The 17,094-nt window shown below is 48.6% G+C and overlaps 1 protein-coding gene across 1 annotated transcript; it reads left to right on the top strand.

The window, feature by feature from the left end:
- The first annotated feature begins 2,806 nt into the window (after positions 1–2,806).
- On the top strand, positions 2,807–15,068 carry LOC130830861 (butyrophilin-like protein 1). Its single transcript, XM_057698175.1, has 9 exons — positions 2,807–2,891; positions 4,688–5,035; positions 8,703–8,984; positions 9,101–9,301; positions 9,566–9,586; positions 9,681–9,707; positions 10,766–10,792; positions 13,964–13,990; positions 14,407–15,068. Exons 1-9 carry the CDS (start codon positions 2,807–2,809, stop codon positions 15,066–15,068), a joined length of 1,680 nt encoding a protein of 559 aa, XP_057554158.1.
- Positions 15,069–17,094: the final 2,026 nt, after the last annotated feature.

Below are 17,094 nucleotides of genomic sequence, written 5' to 3' on the forward strand. Positions count from 1 at the left end.
GATGAACTAGAGGAGGTGAGGCTGGAGGTGGGGTGGGACGACCCATGAGGAGATGAGTGCTTGAGCCAGCTGAGAAATGAGGGTGGCTTGGAAGTCAGTGCTGGATGTTGACATGAATTTGTGAAAAATCTTGAACTTTTTGGAAGTAGACTGGGTGGGAGAGTGGGGTGTGAAGAATGCCCTTTAAGTTTCTGGCAGAGAAAGCTGGGTGAACACAGGTGCCCTTTACTAGGTAAGGAAACTGTAGGAAGCAGGGGAGGAGTGCGGGAGAGGAAGAGTCAGTCTCCTTGTTTTCTTTAGAGACCAAAGAGTCGGGACTTTCCTGGTGTTCACTTTTGCCTGGCCAGGAGGGAGTCTGAATGGCTGTGCCCAGGCCATGGGTGATATAAAATCTCAGCAAGCCTTGGGGCCCTGTCCATTCAGCATGGACAGGGCCAGGGTCCTGGAAGCTCCTGTTGCCTGGGGTTAACCCCTGGGTTGCCAGGTTGTGGGGAGCTCCTGGGTCGTCTGTTGGGGATGAAAAGAAAGCAGCCAAACTGGGGGCTCTGTTCCTGTGCAGTTTAGCAGCCGACATGGGATCATGTCAGTAGTGAGCAGCTGGTATAGACAGGCCAGGCAGGGGGCTAGGTGTTCGTCTTGGCTGTGCCACACACAGTCCCCACTTCCAAGGTTAGAAGCCAACCTGGAGTGTAGCACTTGCTCAGATTGTGGTTATTGAGTCCGTGCGTCTGTCTACCCCCTTAGCATGCTTTCAGCTTACTTGTATCTACTCTCTTTTTGCTGCTCTAATCATACTGTTTCCTTCTTGATAACGGGGGTGACTGTGCAGAGGGCAGGGCAGAGTCTGCCGGGATTCCTTTTTGCAAGTTTCACTTTCAAATAGTGGAAGGAACCAGAGAAGGGTGGACTCAACTGTCTGGGATCACTTCAGTGGGGTCCCCTGGCCTGGTCTCTGCAGACACCCCTACAACCTGTGCCAGGCTCTGCTGCTTCTCCCGCCTCCCAGGAGCCACGAGCCCCTCAGACACGGGGAACTCAGATGTGGATGTGGAATCAGGGTCTGGGGCTGTGAGGGACTAACTTCAGGTGCAAACCGTGAGGGCAGATTTGGGATCTGCTGGGGTCCCTGAACCTTCTCATGCTGCTGAGTTTAGAGACACTTGAGAAGTCCCAGCCTTTCGAAGCAGGTAAGTTGGTTTTTTTTTTTATTAATTAATTTCTTTTATTGGCTGTGTTGGGTCTTTTCTTGCTGTGCGTGGGCTTTCGTTTAGTTGCAGTGAGTGGGGGCTACTCTTCGTTGTGGTGCGTGGGCTCCTCATTGCCGTGGCTTCTCTTTGTTGCGGAGCACGGGCTCTAGGCACGTGGGCTTCAGTAGTTGCAGCACATGGGCTCGATAGTTGTGGCTCACGGGCTCTAAAGCGCAGGCTCAATAGTTGTGGCACACGGGCTTAGTTGCTCCGCGGCATGTGGGATCTTCCTGGAGCAGGGATCGAACCTGTGTCCCCTGCATTGGCAGGCAGATTCTTAACCACTGCGCCACCTAGGAAACCCCAGTAAGTTGGTTCTGAAGACACTTGTGGGCCAAGAAGAGAAAGCAGGGAGCAGCTGGCTGGGAGCGGGGGGCTGAGCGTGTGGTGGGGCTGGGGGCAGGGGTGAGGGCTCTTGTGGGTGGTGTGGCTCTAGGAAGACCCAGGACAAGCACAGTGAGGGTTGTACCTTCATTCATTTAGTTTAGCATCATTTCTGTAGCCCTTACTAGGACCAGATCTTGTTCTAATTACATGTAGTGACTCTACAAATACAAATTCTTGTGATTCTCATTAAAACTTTGGGATCTAGATGCTGTTAATATCCCCATTTTGTAGATAAGGAAGCAGGCCGAGAAGGTGGAGAAACGTAACTAATGTAGTTACACAGACAATGGCCTTGTCTTGGGGGAGGACTCAGCAGTTGCCCCCAGAATCTGTCCTTCCCAGGACCCTAAGCTGCCTCCTCCCCCACTCTGAACACCAAGTCATTTGGGGGTCTTTTTCTGACCAGAACTCATTTTATCTCCTTGGCTGCTCTGTTTCCACTGGGATCTTCTACTCTGATGCAGAAATCTTCTCCAAAGACGGCGGGGATGAGGACTGAGCTGTCAGTGGGGACCGCCTGGGCACCTGGTGCAGGGCCGTGTCCTTGGTCCTTCACAGGAAAGGGCTGGGTGGGGGGCTTGAAGTTCAGGTGAAGGAAACAAGCAACAGAGGCGGCACAGGGTGCCTGTGATGGACTCCCAGTCTCCTTGAGGAGGATGCAGTTTGTCTCTGAGGTTCTGAGGGATTCCCGGTCACTCTAGGGGTGAGAGAAGGACAGCAAGTGGGAGCTGGCCTGTCCTTCGTGGTGAGGGGCCTGAGTCTGGGCCTCTGTGCGGGGTGTCCCTGGTGGTTGTGAATAATGGGGAGATGGAGGATGTTTCCACCCCGGGGCCCTGGTGCAGAGAAAGGAAGCACCTGGTTTTCTGGGCAGAGTGGGCTGTGCTGCAGGTGCCACTGGGGTGGGAAGGGAAGGAGTGTGTTTTTCCCAAGCAAACCCAGTGGTTGTCTAGCCCCACAGAGGCTTCCTACAGGGGTGGGAGGTGCCCGGGGTCAGAGCTTTCTTGGTGCCAGGGTTGTGTGTGGGGGGCCCAGCAGCTCATCAGCGCAGGGATCCAGTAGGGGGGCTGTGCTCCGGCGGGGACTGTTGCCAGTGCTGAGCCCTGCCTCCCCTCTGGGGCCCCAGAGCTCTGGGCTGGCCCTGCCTCCTGCCCTGTCTCTCCAGCTCTGAGGACATGGAGGATCTCCCCAGCTGCTCTGTGCTCTGCCACCTCCCCTCCCTGCTCCTCCTCATCCAGCTGCCCACTGGCTGGTCTGCAGGTGAGTGTGTCCTCACCCCTCTTCCTGTGTCCTCTTGGGCGTGTGGATCCCTGAGAGCTGGGCTGGTTCTCTCCATCAGGAGTGGATGGCTTTTTGAGGAGTCCTTTCTCCAGAAAAATTATGATGCTCCCCTAACCATTAATTGTAATTAAATATTTAAGAAGAGTCTCTAAACCATAAAATAAGGACAAGGGATGTTGACTGTTGTCTAATGAGGAGCTTATGATGTTTTAAAGTCAACTGTGAAAAATGTGACAATACCTTTCCAGTTAATTTTTGTTTCCCAGCTTTGTTGGTATCAAAGCTCTTATTCATCCACTGATTCATTTCATTCTACATTTATTTATAAGGTGTAAACTATGTTTTAAGTGCTATACTTGAATAAAACGGAAAGAATTTCTGTCTTTATAGAGCTTACAATGTTGTAGGAGGATATGAAAAATAAGTGCCAGTACAGGTATAATCGACAGTTTATTAGAAGTGATGAGAGGAGAGGCAGTGAAGCTATGCTGTGGGGGCTGGAGGGTGGGGAGAAGTCAGTGGTATGGAGGTGGGAAGTGGGCGTCAGCCTGTTCAGTGAGGTGGTCAGTGAGACAGTGAGATGAGAATAAACTTGGAGGAGGGTGGGTGAGCCTGTGAGTGTTCCCTTGGAAGGATGGTTTCTGCAGGAGAGAACAGTTAGTGCAAAGCTGCCCATGTGCCTGGGATGTTCAAGGGACTGTGGAGGCAAGTGTGGCTGAAGCAGAGTGAGTGAGAGGGAGAGAAGCAGGAGTTGGGGTCAGAGAGGCCCTGAGCCTCATCCTCATCGGGCCTGTGGTCCACTGGGGGGAACTGAGGAGCCATGGCAAGGCTTTGAGCAGAGTAGGGACATGGTGTCCAGGTGGAAGAGCTGCAGACGTAGGAGTAGGGAGAGGAAGACACAGGGAGGCCAGTCTACTGTCATCCTCCGGGTGACAGATGATGGTGACTCAGGCTGAGATAGAGCAGCTCAGGAGTGAGAAGTCGTTGTTTGGAGATCCAGCGCGGCTATCCTGCAGAAGGGTCATGTCCTGGCCCATCCTCCAGACCTCAGAAGGCCAACGGCTCTGAGAAAATATCAGTAGGGTGAATATGGGCTTCTGTGTGCAAAAAAAGTAAAGGCAGGTTTTCAATGGAAATAGCACTTGGATCTAGTTTTTAGTGCACATGTAATTGAGCCAAGGAGAGGGTCATAACCACAAATAATAAAGTTAGGGCTGGAATAGAGGAGTTCCTGGGTGTGGCTGAATGATCATGGAGTTCTGACTTAGGTCACAGGTATTCTCTTTGGTCAGGGTTCAGTCCTGCCCAACAGGGCCAGGATAGAGCTATGGTTCTCAAAGTGAGGCCCCTGGAACATAAGTATCAGCCTCCCAGGGAATTGTTCATAGATGCATGTCCTTGGGTCCACCCCAGACCTACTGAATCAGGAGCTCTGGGGGAGGGAGGACAAGCAGTGTGTATTTTATAAGCCTTGTTGCTGATTCTGCTGCATGCTGCAGGTGCAAACCACTGAGTTAGAGTTTTTCATGGAAGGGTGTGAAGACAGCAGTACAGATGGATGAGGGATTCTTTTTGACATCATTTCTGGGTCATAAAATTGTGATCAAAAGGTCTTGCCCAGATTCAGAATCATCACAGCTCAATCTTTCTGGTCAGGGTTCACCTTATCCAGCACCTGTTTCCCATGTGCCTAGGCCTTTCCACCTGATGGTGTGTGTTCCCTGCCCTGACTCTGTGTCTCTCCTCCTTTCTCACTCCTATGTCTGTGTCCATAGAGGAATTCTTCGTGACTGGCCCCTCGGATCCCATTGTGGCAGTGCTCGGCGGGGACACCGTGCTGCCGTGTCGTGTGTCCCCGGCCATGAGTGCCGAAGACATGGAGCTGAGGTGGTTTCGCTCCAAGTTTTCAGAAGCTGTGCTCATCTATCAAAACCGAGTCGAGCAGAATGAGGAGCAGATGGATGATTACGCAGGGCGGACCTCGCTGGTGAGGGACCTCCTCGCCCAGGGGGAGGCTGCCGTGCGCATCCAGGATGTCCAGGTTTCTGACAATGGGCTGTACACCTGCTTCTTCAGAAAGGGAGACTTCTATGAAGAGGCCAGTTTGGAGCTGAAGGTGGCAGGTTGGTGACTTGGGTTATATTTTTGATGCTGGAATATTGGAGTTGGGAGGAACTTCAGGGACCATGTAAATCAACCCCTTAATTTATAGAGGAACAGGAAGCTCATCCTGTTAATCAAAACAAATGATATTGAAACCCTACTCTGTGCCACATGCTCTTCTGGGCACCTGGGATACAACAGTGAATCAAAAAATGTTCCCTGCTCTGTGGAGTTTATATTCTAGAGGGAAAACATAAATACTTAGATAAATAGGTTATAGAGGATATTAGGAGATTGTAAGTACTTAGGATAAAAGGCCAAGTAAAATAGTGGAGGGGGACCAGAATGAGGGTGGGGAGGGTTTCAGTGTTATATGGGGCTCAGGTTGGGCTTTTTTGACAATTTGAGAAGAAGCTCAAAGGAAGTAGGAATTTAGCCACGTGGACAACTGTGGGACCAGGGTTCCCAGCAGAGGAAACATCCGGTGTGAGAGGGAGAAGTGTGGCTGTCATGTTCTGTGTACTCATGGAGGCCCTATGGTTGGTAAGATGAGTGAATGGGAAGGTGGTATAGGTGACAACAATTGAATAAAGAGATGTTCTTGGCACAGAGGTGCACAGAGAAAGGGTTGATTAATGCTGCCCGTGGCAATAAGGAGAAGTTCATAGGTAATATACACTCGAGCAGGCACTTGAGTTCACCAGGTCAGGCTCCAAAGAGCCCTTGATGTTGATGGACTGGAACATGAGAAGGCAGGGGCCACATGCAACATGGTGATCGCAGTTACTAGCAGTTAATCAGAGTCCTTGGGGCTGGAGTGTGTGGTCCCTGAGGAGCACAGGTAGTGGAAGTCTGGGTGAAGAGGAGAGAAGTTTGGGGGGAAGGCGGATGCCAGTTCGTGGTAGACTTTGCGTGCTGTGCTATGGGGTGTTGATGCACTGCTGAGGAAATTTTAAATAGAGCAGTGCCTGGAGCATCCCCTTTGTCAGCTGTGAGGAGGATGGATGAAAGGTGAGCCAGGCTAGAGGCATAGATGCAGTTATGAGGTGGAGAGGATGACCTCATGCAGAGGCAATGGGATCACATAGAGGGACGGGGGGGATCAGACATCAGTGACTTTAGAAAGTGGACCAACTGAGTGAGTAGACTTGGGGATACAGACAGTTTGGAGGGGAAAAGGGGACTATAGAAACTCCCAGGGTTTTGCCTTAGCTGTTTGTTGTTTAGTGGCAGGAATATTGAAAATTATGTGTTGACTGAAACAAAACACACAACCTAAGAGCTCTGAGCTGAGTTTTATTCAGTGTGTTACTGATGGTTATATAATCCAGGAAACAGCCTCTCAGTAGTTCAGAGAACCTGCTCCAAAGAGGTAAGGGGAGAAGCCTATTTATACAGGATTTTGGCTAGGGAATGGGTACAGTCAAGCATACATCTCTGTAAAAGGTTACTGCTAGTCATGAGGCTCGGATACCTCAGTTAATAATTTTAGTGCTTTTCTATGTATGGGAAGATGCAAGAATCTGGGTTCATTAAAATTTTTTTTTCTGAGATATCTCTAAGGGGCCTGTTTTCACAAAGCACAGTGGGCCTTGTCCTATTTTTCACCCTGAATTCCTTTTGGGGTGTACTGTCAGTGAGTGACTGCAGTGGCTAATGACTTGATCCTTGTAGAACTGGATGGATGTGGCAACATTCTTTGTTTTATGTATGTTAGTTACCTGTTGCCATGATAATGCTGTGTAACAAACAGCCACAAAAACCACAGTGGCATGTAACAATAACCATTTATTTAACTCAGATATGAAGGGAGTACAGCTAATCTGGACTGTATTTGACTAATCTTACCTGGACTTACTTTACATCTCTGCTCATTTTGGGGAAATACAATTAAAAACAAAATCTCCAAAACCGGAAATTGTCTTCACAAAGTTAGTAGAGAAAGAATACAGTTTTATTACTGAATGGGCATTAAACCAGAATGTGATATACATCACAGGCAATCTATTAAGAGATTGCAAAGACAGAAAGAAATCTTCTCCTTGCATAAAGCCAAGCATATATGATACATTACATACATGTTTTCAAGATAAACAATAACTAATCCTCAGGTCAGAGGACTTGATAACACCATTTATCACATAGTTCACCATATATTTTCCTGGTAAGGTGACCATCTACTTTAGCTAATTGGCTTTATCCAGAAGGAAAAACAAATTCTCATATCTTTATGACAAGGGGTGGTTTTACACCTTGGAGCTCAGTGCCCACTGAAGTTAGGCTCTTACACTTCCATAGGGAAGGGGAAAGTTGGGTGCTGTCTCCCTTAACATTTATATTTCAAAGAGATGGCTGCCATATCTTGGGTCACAAAGCTGGCAAGGGCCTATCTAATTTTCTAAACGGATTTATATGCACTTCAAAGTGGGGAGAAAATACCACAATTACAGGTTTTCTAAAGTAAAACATGTTCTAAGAAAAACGAGGGGAGGGGAATCTCTTCTCCGATTTTCAACAGGGAGAATGAGGCCTCTTATTTTCAAAAAATTTATTCATTTATTTATTTTTAGGCTGTGTTGGGTCTTTGTTGCTGCTTGTGGGCTTTCTCTAGTTGCAGGAAGCAGGGGCTACTCTTCATTGAGGTGCGCTGACTTCTCAGCGTGGTGGCTTCTCTTATTGCAGAGCATGGGCTCCAGGGGAGCCGGCTTCAGTAGTTGCGGGACACACACTCAGTAGTGGGCACTCGGGCTTAGTTGCTCCGCAGCATGTGGGATCTTCCCAGACCAGGGCTGAAGTTGGTGTCCCCTGCATTGGCAGACAGATTCTTAACCCCTGAGTCACCAGGGAAGCCCCAGGCCTCTTACTTTTAATTCTTATTTGTCCTTACAGTCAGTGAGGAGGTCACCATATGGACCTTTGCTGAGTCTGCTCACGTGGGTGTGTTTAGCTGGCTGTTGGTTGATCTAGGAAAGCTTCAGCAGGAAAGGCTGCACCAGACCAAACACATCCTCCCTGTAGCAGAGGGCAGCCCAATGGCACAAGGACGTTACAAGCTCTGCTTGAGTCACATGGCCTAGTCTCTCATTGGCTAATCTGGTCATATGACCCGACCCAGAGGCAGAGTGTGAAGCCACCAAAAAGTGTGTGGCAGAGGGCCAGCTGGTTATTAAGAGTGAAGATATGGGGGTATTTTCATAATCTATCAGAGATGGGGTAAATCATGTATTCAGTTCTGGAATTTTGAGTTTGAAGTGCATGTGAGGAATCTGTGGATATAAGAAAGGGGAGTTCTGGTGATAGAGTTGTCAACAGATCTTATTTTGGTGGTGATTTACAAAGAGAGGCAGCGGGTGTGGAAGCAGATGCCCTGGGAGACTGTGTGAGGTGTGGGGAGTCAAGGTTAAGGATGGGACCTGGGACCCCATTCCTCCGCTTGTTTCCACTGGGCATCAGCGTTTCCATCTGCATTATGGGGAGAAGAGCCCCAGGCCTCTGAGCCCCTGGAGGTCCCCATGCTCCTTCCTTCTGATGCCTGTGGCAGGGCCACTGTCTGCGGGGAGCAGCCTGCCCCCAGAGCCCCTGGCATGCAAGGTGAAGGGCTCGCCCTGCAGTTGTGCACACGTAGGCACTGCTGGGGTCCCCAGGACCCAGAGGCCCTCCCTGGCCTCTACATCTTGTCTCCCGCAGGTGTAGGCTCTGCCCCTCAGGTGCGCATCACAGGGCCCGAGGAGGACGGGGTCCGTGTGGTGTGCACGGCCTTGGGGTGGTTCCCGAAGCCCCAGGTGCAGTGGAGAGACCTCAGCGGAGGCAAGTTCCTGGAGTTCTCCGAGGCTCACGCCCAGGACGCTGAAGGGCTGTTCAGCGTGGAGGCAGCTCTGGTGGTGAGAGACAGGTCTGCGGGAAACGTGACCTGCTCCATCCTCAACCCTGTCCTGGGCCAGGAGAAGGCCATGGCCATGTTCATCCCAGGTCAGCGGTGCTCCCTGCTTCCAGCAGGGCGGGAGGAGGGGGCGGGGCTTTCCTGAGTGTGCGGGGCTGGGCTGTCCTGGGCGGTGGTCCTGACGGGGTCTCTGGCGGGGCCGTAGAGCCCTTCTTCCCCCGGGCCTCTCCCTGGAAGCTGGCTTTTTCGGTGAGCCTGGCTGTGCTGATGTTCCTGCTCCTTGGGGCTGGATGGTACACCAAAAGAGAACATTCCATGAAACTGTGGGAGATGCAAGAAAAGGAGACGATGCGGCGGGCTAGGGAGGAGGACCTGCAGACAAAGGCGGAGGTGCAGAAGGACACAGGTAAGCCGGCCCAAGGCCGAGGCTGGCGAGCGTGGCAGCCGGTGCTGAGCGGGACGAGCCGACCCAGGGCCTGAGTCCAGGGCTGCAGGGAAATGCAGGCGCAGAGCAGGTGGCTGGGGCATCCAGGGTGGATGGCTGGAGCCGTGGAGGCTCCCATGGGTCTGGAGTTGGAACCTCTTCCAGGTTATACACTGAGAGGTGGTATTTTGTGGATTCTTTTTCTCAGGGATGGGAGCTCATGCTTTTTTTCCCACTCTGTTTCAGATGAACTCCAGGCAGAACTCGGTAAGTTCTTCTTTTCCTCCTGAGCTCTCTGCCTCCCCTTCATAGGAGACGTTCTGGTTCTTAGCTCACCTGTTTCCTGTGTGTTGCCTTTCAGACAAGAGGAAATCTGCTTACCTGGCTGGTGAGTGACTCTCCATATGTCCTTGGGTTTCCTGTACCACCTTGGACAAGGCATCTCTGTGCTCGTTTCTGTCTAGACACAGCTGTGTGGACCCCGTTCCCTGGGGCGAAAGTGGAGGCTGGTGGGAGGCAGAACCCAGCTGCATGGGCTCTCCCAGATCTGGGTGGCTAGGGAGCTTGGCTGTGATGGTGACCCCCGGGGGTCTATCATGCACCCTGGGTCTTATTCCAACCTTGACTCACCCACCATATTGATAGTTTTCTAGCCTTGAATGTATCTGGTTTTCCGTCAGTACCTAGAAGCAAAAGTCATGTGCTCTGAGATTTCATTAAAGGAGATATCCAAATAAATGGGGTTGATTAAGTTTAGGAGTGTGACCTGTCTATACCCCAAAACACCATCCAAAGAGCATCTGTTCCCTCCAGTTTCTTTGGGTGATAATCAGAAAGTTACGGGGGCATGACTGTGCTGACCACGCGTGGGAATGTCGCGGGATGGCCTGTCAGTGCCGCAGAACAGTGATGTTTATCTCTAGAGATACTTCATCTGAGAGGAATTAGCCACTTTTACCCCAGAACTCATCTCACATGCCTGTCCTTAAATAGTTCCCATTTCAAGTTATTTCCCAAATATATCTTTGCCAGAAAAAACTGAGTATGATAATGCTTTCTTAAAATTATAGAATAACATATTTTATTCCCTAAAATGTTTTCACACATAGTAGAATTTTTGATCCTTCATGGCAAAAGTCAATGTAGGTAGAATAAGGATTTCTGAAGGATTTTGAGGCACAGAACAGCTAAGTGACTTGCCAAGTGTCACACAGCAGCAGCGGGGCAATCGTGGAACTCAGCCTGTAATGCAGGCTTCCTGACCTGTGTCCAGGGAATTTCCCACAACACCCGCTGTGTGCACATGGCAGGGGGTCGCCTCCTCTCCAGCCTCTCCCCTGCTGTTGTTAGTCTCACCTGCAGAGCAGAGGGGAGGCAAGGGCCAGTGGATTCATGCTGAGCAGGCTTGTTCTGGCTGAGGTCTCACCAGGGTGTGTTCCCTTTCAGCCTGGAGGAAGGCCCAGCTGTACGCGGGTAAGTGGCTCTGAGTTCCTGTAGCCTCCCCTCCCCAGCCTGGACTCTGCCCCCCTTCTCCATCAGGGGACCCCACATCCGGGTGGGGTTGGTGTCCCTGGTCCCCTTGTCACTTTTGTAGCCTCCATGCAGAGACTGCAGGGACTCCTCCTTGGAACTCAGACCTGCCTCCATCCTGGCCCGCCCTCTACTGCAGGGCACTGTCAGGGTTAGCAGCCCCTCCCCAAACACCTGGTCCAACTGGTAGTGACGATGGAGAGGTCAGTTGTGAGGAGGGACAGCAGCAGGGAATGACTGTGTGGATTAGGAATCTCATCTCTGGAAGATTTCAGAACTCATGCTTGTCTGCTTAGGACCTAGGTCTTCCTAAGAGGGCCCTTGGTTCTTGATCCTTCTTACTCCAAAATTCCTACCCTTTTTGGCTCCAGTTTTGGTTTTCCTGTGTCTTCCTTGTCCTCTGGGATATTGGTTTTCTCTTTGCTTTCTCATGCTCTGGCTTCCTGTCCAGGCTGGGTTTCGTACTGCAAATCTTGTTGGTTGCTGAGGAATTAGTTGCTCTAGAGCAGGTGTTCTGGATCTGGAGTCCAGAACTTCTGGGATGTTTATGGACTCCTTGGGTGAGGGTCTGTGAAAGATCTGAAATTATATGCAAAATCCTGCGTATATGTTTGTGTAACAGGAACAAAAATGTAATAGCCATTATCTCTCCTTTTCAGATAATTTTGTATTTGCTGATAGGCTCATTCCTGGTTAGGTTTACTAGGGGCAATGTGTGAAGACTGGGAAAAAAAAATGTAGAGTAGTGAAAATTTTTTCCCAGAAAAAGGGTGGGGAGCAAATCAGGGGAGAGAAGAGCAGCAGAGGAAGAGAGGAGGAAATGAGGAGGACGTGGGGTGTCTGAGATTTGTCTTGTAGAGATTGGAGTGGCTTGCAGTGGTGGAAAAGAGACCGCAGGCCACAGCCATGGTGGTTTGAGTTGGGGAGCACACAGAGGGTGCGCAAGTTATTTGGGTGCATGAAGTGTAATCAACTTCTTGATACCTCTTTGAGAAATTTCAGTGAAGACACATTTATTTTTAAGCCATCTTGAGGTAACTGTCTAACTGAGTTTGCCTCTGAAAATGAGACCATCTCGACTTTCCTGCAGTGGTCAGGGCAGAAACGTGGTATGTGGCATCCTAGTGCAATGTAAGGTTGTCCCGAGGGCCCTTTAGCTTTGGGGTAAGTTAAAGATCTCTTTAAGCCTGTGTAACATGCCCTTTCCTTGCTTGGAATCTTTCTGTTAGAGTCAGGAATACAGATCGGGAGAGGCAGAGAGGGGTAAGTCAAGGGGTGAAAATGCCTGGGGGTCAGATTTGTAGGGATTCTTACTGATTCTCCCCTGGGATTTATATATTAAACATGAAGACCTGGTAGTCTTCTTCTACCATCTCTCCATTACCTGCTAGATTAAAGAGCATGTGTGTTAATGTATACCTTGTATACCTTTCTATTTTGTAAGGACAAACGCCATTACACTAGAATCAACATTTTCATATTGACAGGTTCACGGTGTGAGGCGGATAAATGTTTGACCTCCCTTTATTCATAAAATTGGAAAAACAATTTGTAATTTAATGATTTGCTGTGGAAATTAAGGGAAGAAGAGCATCACACTCAGTACACTGTGGAGTCTCACGGTTAAATGCCAACCCGCTTTTTTCCTCCTCTGCCTTCTTCTTGTTAATCTCTATCACTTGTGATATAGAAATTTATAGCTGGGTATCAGCTGGTGTGTTGGTGAAGAACAAGTAAATTAAAGTTCACTTTTTTTTTTCTCAGAGGGTCACATGCGTCAGGCCATTTTATGTGATCTTATTTCCATCAACCAAATCAACAGAGATGGAAATGCCAATTTCTGCATGAACCTGTATTAAGTGGGGATGGTAGTCACAGATCTGCACCCCAAATGTGCAAGAAAATGTCATTTACTAATTTCTACAAGTGTTCTCATCTTGCTCCTAAGTCTCCACCCTGTTGGAGGCAACAGCTCTCCCAGTGCAGACATTTCAGCGTCCTTTGACTTATACAGGCTTTGCTTTGGTCGTCAAGCTTCCTTTCTTCTTCCCCAAAGAAGTATGGAGGTTGGAAGAGATTACGTGGCCTTGGGTCAGTGGAGAAAGGGGTCCCTATGTTCTCCCTTAGTCAGATCAGGCCATCACCCTGGGGGAACTAGCCTGATCTGGTCCTTAAGATCCTTGGCTTGTGGTCAGCTGAGGAGAGGCAGGTCCTGTCTAGCTATCTGGATACTGCTGTTTCTCCTCTACCTTTGACCTCTGTCTCAAGGTTCTTCATCACACCTGTGAAGTTGCCTTTATCACAACATATTCACACATTCTGGTGTTTAGAACATGAACATATTTGGGGGCCTCTCCCTGAGGTTTTCCTGGAAGCTTACAACCTCTCTGGGCAATTATAAGGGGAAGCATGTGACTAGATCCAATACACACGTGAGGTTTTCCCTCACAGAAAGGGAGGTTTTTGCTTTACTAATCCTGTGAAAAGGGGAAGAGAATTCATTCGTGTCTTTTCTCTCACTGCATGTATGTCTTTCTCACTTTGGACATCTCTCTCCCTTTCCTGAAACCTCTCCATTACGTTCTAACTGGGCAAGATTTCTCTGATGCTATATCCCGAATTCTCTCCACTAATGACTTATAGTCCTCCTCTGAGTTCAGTTCAGCCAAGTTGTATTCTCTCTACTGTTGGTTTAAAGGTAACCTGCACATTCAGCTCAATTCATTTTTGATAATTAAATGGAAGCCTTGGAAGTTTTGATCTCCCCAATTCTTTCTCAAGAAAACCTAGTTTTCAGGATGGATGTGTGGCTAGGGACTTGAGAAAGCATTATTTTATAGTGAAATCTGGCCATGACCTTTATGTTCAAATTAATATCAAGCCTCTCAGTCCCTCAGTATTAAGGTTTATGGCTTAGCCTTCATGGAAGGCTGCAGCATGATGGTTCTGTGTGTGTGTGTGTATGTGTGAAAAGAAATACGTGCATCAGTTGAATGTTTCCAAAACATTTCCCCCTATAACTCTCGCATCAGTATATTTCAGAAGAAAAAGCACTGCCCCTGATATGCACAGTCTCTGCAAACCCCTGATATGAAATGTGTGGTTCTCTTGTAGATTGGCGGAAGGAGAAGTTCCAGGCCTGTGAGTGACTTTGTGTTCTTTCTGGGTGTTCCTACTCCTGCCCTACTCATACTGATGGCCTCTCCTTCAGTTCTCAGTGGTGATATAGATGCTGGCACCATCAGTGATGGAGTGGGATGGGGTGCTGATAGTCACATGGGTGGGGCTGGGGGGTGTGGCTGATATTGGATGTCAAATAGGTATTTTTCAGTCCTTGAAGTCCAGGCTGGTCCTCAGGGCCCTGTGACATATCTAATTCTGAAATCAGTCTTGTGGGTCCTTTTCCTGCTTGGAAGGCTATGAGCTTGAGTCACAAGTCTCTCATCTCAGGGGGCTTAGCCTTCCCCCGCTGCAGCTGAGAGTTCGGGTTGGGGGGTGGTTGTGCTCTTGTTATGGGGCAGGGGAGGGCCTTGCGTGATAGGCAACTTTCTCTGCAGGGCCTGTCACTCTGGATCCAGGATCTGCCCATTCAGACCTTGTCGTCTCTCATGAAAAGATGAGTGTGGCCTGGAAGGACTCCAGTGTGAACTCATCAGACACCTGCAGCGTATTGGGGTTTGAGGGCATCACATCAGGGCGCTGTTACTGGGAGGTGGAGATCAGGGATGGAGATGGAAGCGAGTGGGCTCTGGGAGTCTGTAGGGAAGATGTGAAAAGGAAAGACTGGTACACAGAATCCCCAGATAAGGGGTTCTGGGTTGTGGGGTTGTTTGAAAATGGATATTATGCCCTTACTGTACCTCAGACTTTGCTATCCCTCAGGCATGTTCCCTGCAGGGTGGGGGTGTTCCTGGACCACAAGGAAGGGGACATCTCCTTCTACAACATGACTGACGGCTCCCACATTTTCTCCTTCCCTCGAGCGTCCTTCTCTGGGACCCTCTTTCCATACTTCATGATTAAGTCAGGAGATGTGTCCCTTACCATCTGCTCCAAGGTGGGAGGGTCTGAGGGGCTCCCTGTGCCCCTTACCAGTTCTTCTCTGGAGAAGCCTGTGAACCTCCCAGGGGAGGGGTTCAGCTCAGGCTGTGGTGCTGATGCTCCCCCAGGGGCCGAGTCTCCATTACTCCCCTGCACCCCCGAGGCTGTGTCCTCGTAGGGCCCGTCGCTGTCCTGGACCCCTCGCTGTGGCTCTTCCTGGAGCTGCAGACTCCATGTGACAGAGGCCTCTGAGGTGCGCCCTGGAGGCTGGGGGTCTTGCCCTGTTGCTCTGGAGACAGACTCCTGGGTGTGCAGTCGTGAGGATCATCAGCTCATGCCTTGTGCTCAGGTTTGAGAAGCTAGAATTGGACTGTTTCTGAACTAGTTTGGGGTAGGCTGTAGTGTACTATGGGAAGTCAATTTTCTGCCAGTAATAAAACAATTTTATGGTGTTTATATACCATTTGGTTATTAATGGACGTGAGGACTGAATTACTCTGCAGAATAACATGGAGTTTATTTTATTGAATCAGCACAGAGGAACCCAGAGCTGAAGGGCCTCCAGTTCTATTTGTGGGGATCTGGAGTCTCTGACCAGAGTCCATTCCCAGATTTCTCCCTTTCTTGGGTCTTTGCCTCAGTCCTAGAGGTAGCGTGTGCTCCCCAATCTGCTATTTCTGTATTCCTTAGAGTTTTCTTTTACTTCTTTTCATAGTTAACTACTTTTTGCTAGTTAATAATTTTTTATCTCAGGACTTCCCTGATGGTTAAGAACCCGCCTGCCAATGTAGGGGACACGGGTTCAATCCCTGGGCCGGGAAGATCCCACATACCATGGAGCAACTAAGCCCATGTGTCATGACTACTGAGTGTGTGCTCTAGAGCCCATGAGCCACAACTACCGAGCCTGAGTGCTGCAACTACTGAAGCCCGCACGCCTAGAGCCTGTGCTCCACAACAAGAGAAGCCACCACAATAAGAAGCCTGCACACTGCAACGAAGAAATGCCCCCACTCACCACAGCTAGAGAAAACCTGTGCATAGGAATGAAGACCCAACACAGCCAAAAATAAATAAATCTTAAAAAAAATAATTTTTTATCTCAATTTCCCCTGTTCAAATGACTCATGTGGTTTTTGTCTTCTGACTGGACTGTGACTGATATAAATATCTAAACTTTAGTGTGGCTTGGAGGAGGGCCCTGCACTGCCTCCAGTGTGTGGCAAAGAGTATTGAGGCGTTGACAAATTTATTACAATGGTTCACCCCAACACTAAAGTCAAATAAATGTACTCTGAGGTCTTTGTGTGGTTGTTAAATATTCTGTATGTTAATATACTTTCCATTATATTTATTCCCACTTCCACTTATCTTCATGATGCTGTATTACTTTTGGATGAGTTACGGGCATATTTCCTTTGAAACAGAGAGAAAAGGAAGGCACGCATGTGATATGAATTATTCACACAAAACAGGAATAATATCTTTAAACAAGTGGACCAGCTGCCTAAATATTTGCAGAAAGAATAATTAAGGTTATTACTATGGTAGAGCTTTGTCAGAATTGAGTGATATTAATGTTATGTAGATGTACATTTTGTTATCAGTTTTTTTTTTGAAGTTATATTGGTAAAAGTTGCAGAGTACTTTTCTGTGCCTTTTATTATGCTGTTTAGGAAAACACTTAATTACACAGAAAGAGTTTTTTTCCTTGGCTAATTTTATTGTAACCATACTTCATGGTGTGGACCTTGTAAGTCATAATCTCCGTTTGTCTTCATGCTGGAGCAGAGGTCACTTAACTCCTTTAAGAGCTTCTTGACTCCTCTCTTCATGCACAGGTTCTGTGAAACTCCTCAGATTTCATAAACACGTGGGAAGTAACCCCACAGGCCATGGCTTCACTTTACTAACCACTTGTAATGCCTGCTGTAGGAGGTCCTTGTTTGCACAGTAAACAAGGACAGAGAGTACCACCCACTCTCTGGTTGTGTTTGCCATTCAAAAAAACCCATCTTTTGGTACCTCCTCAACTGTTATCCATGAAATCACTTCCTTATATTGTTAAGAAAAACTGTTGAAGACCTGGGAATAGGTGAAAAGTTGGGTGTAATGTCCTTTCTGTATCATCCTAGGGCATTAATAGGTTCATACAAAGATTATGTAATTATCTAGGGGAATGTATCAGTGTTGCCTTCAGTTTT

This window comes from Hippopotamus amphibius, chromosome 11, assembly GCF_030028045.1.
Source record: "Hippopotamus amphibius kiboko isolate mHipAmp2 chromosome 11, mHipAmp2.hap2, whole genome shotgun sequence".
Taxonomy (NCBI): domain Eukaryota; kingdom Metazoa; phylum Chordata; class Mammalia; order Artiodactyla; family Hippopotamidae; genus Hippopotamus; species Hippopotamus amphibius.

What these genes read in the sequence shown, in the direction of transcription:
- LOC130830861 (XM_057698175.1), top strand. Translation starts at nt 2,807, where the DNA reads ATGGAGGATCTCCCCAGCTGCTCTGTGCTCTGCCACCTCCCCTCCCTG. An exon ending in TTTGGAGCTGAAGGTGGCAG is followed by an intron (nt 5,036 to 8,702) that starts GTTGGTGACTTG and finishes TGTCTCCCGCAG; the next exon opens with GTGTAGGCTCTGCCCCTCAG. An exon ending in GAAGGAGAAGTTCCAGGCCT is followed by an intron (nt 13,991 to 14,406) that starts GTGAGTGACTTT and finishes CTTTCTCTGCAG; the next exon opens with GGCCTGTCACTCTGGATCCA.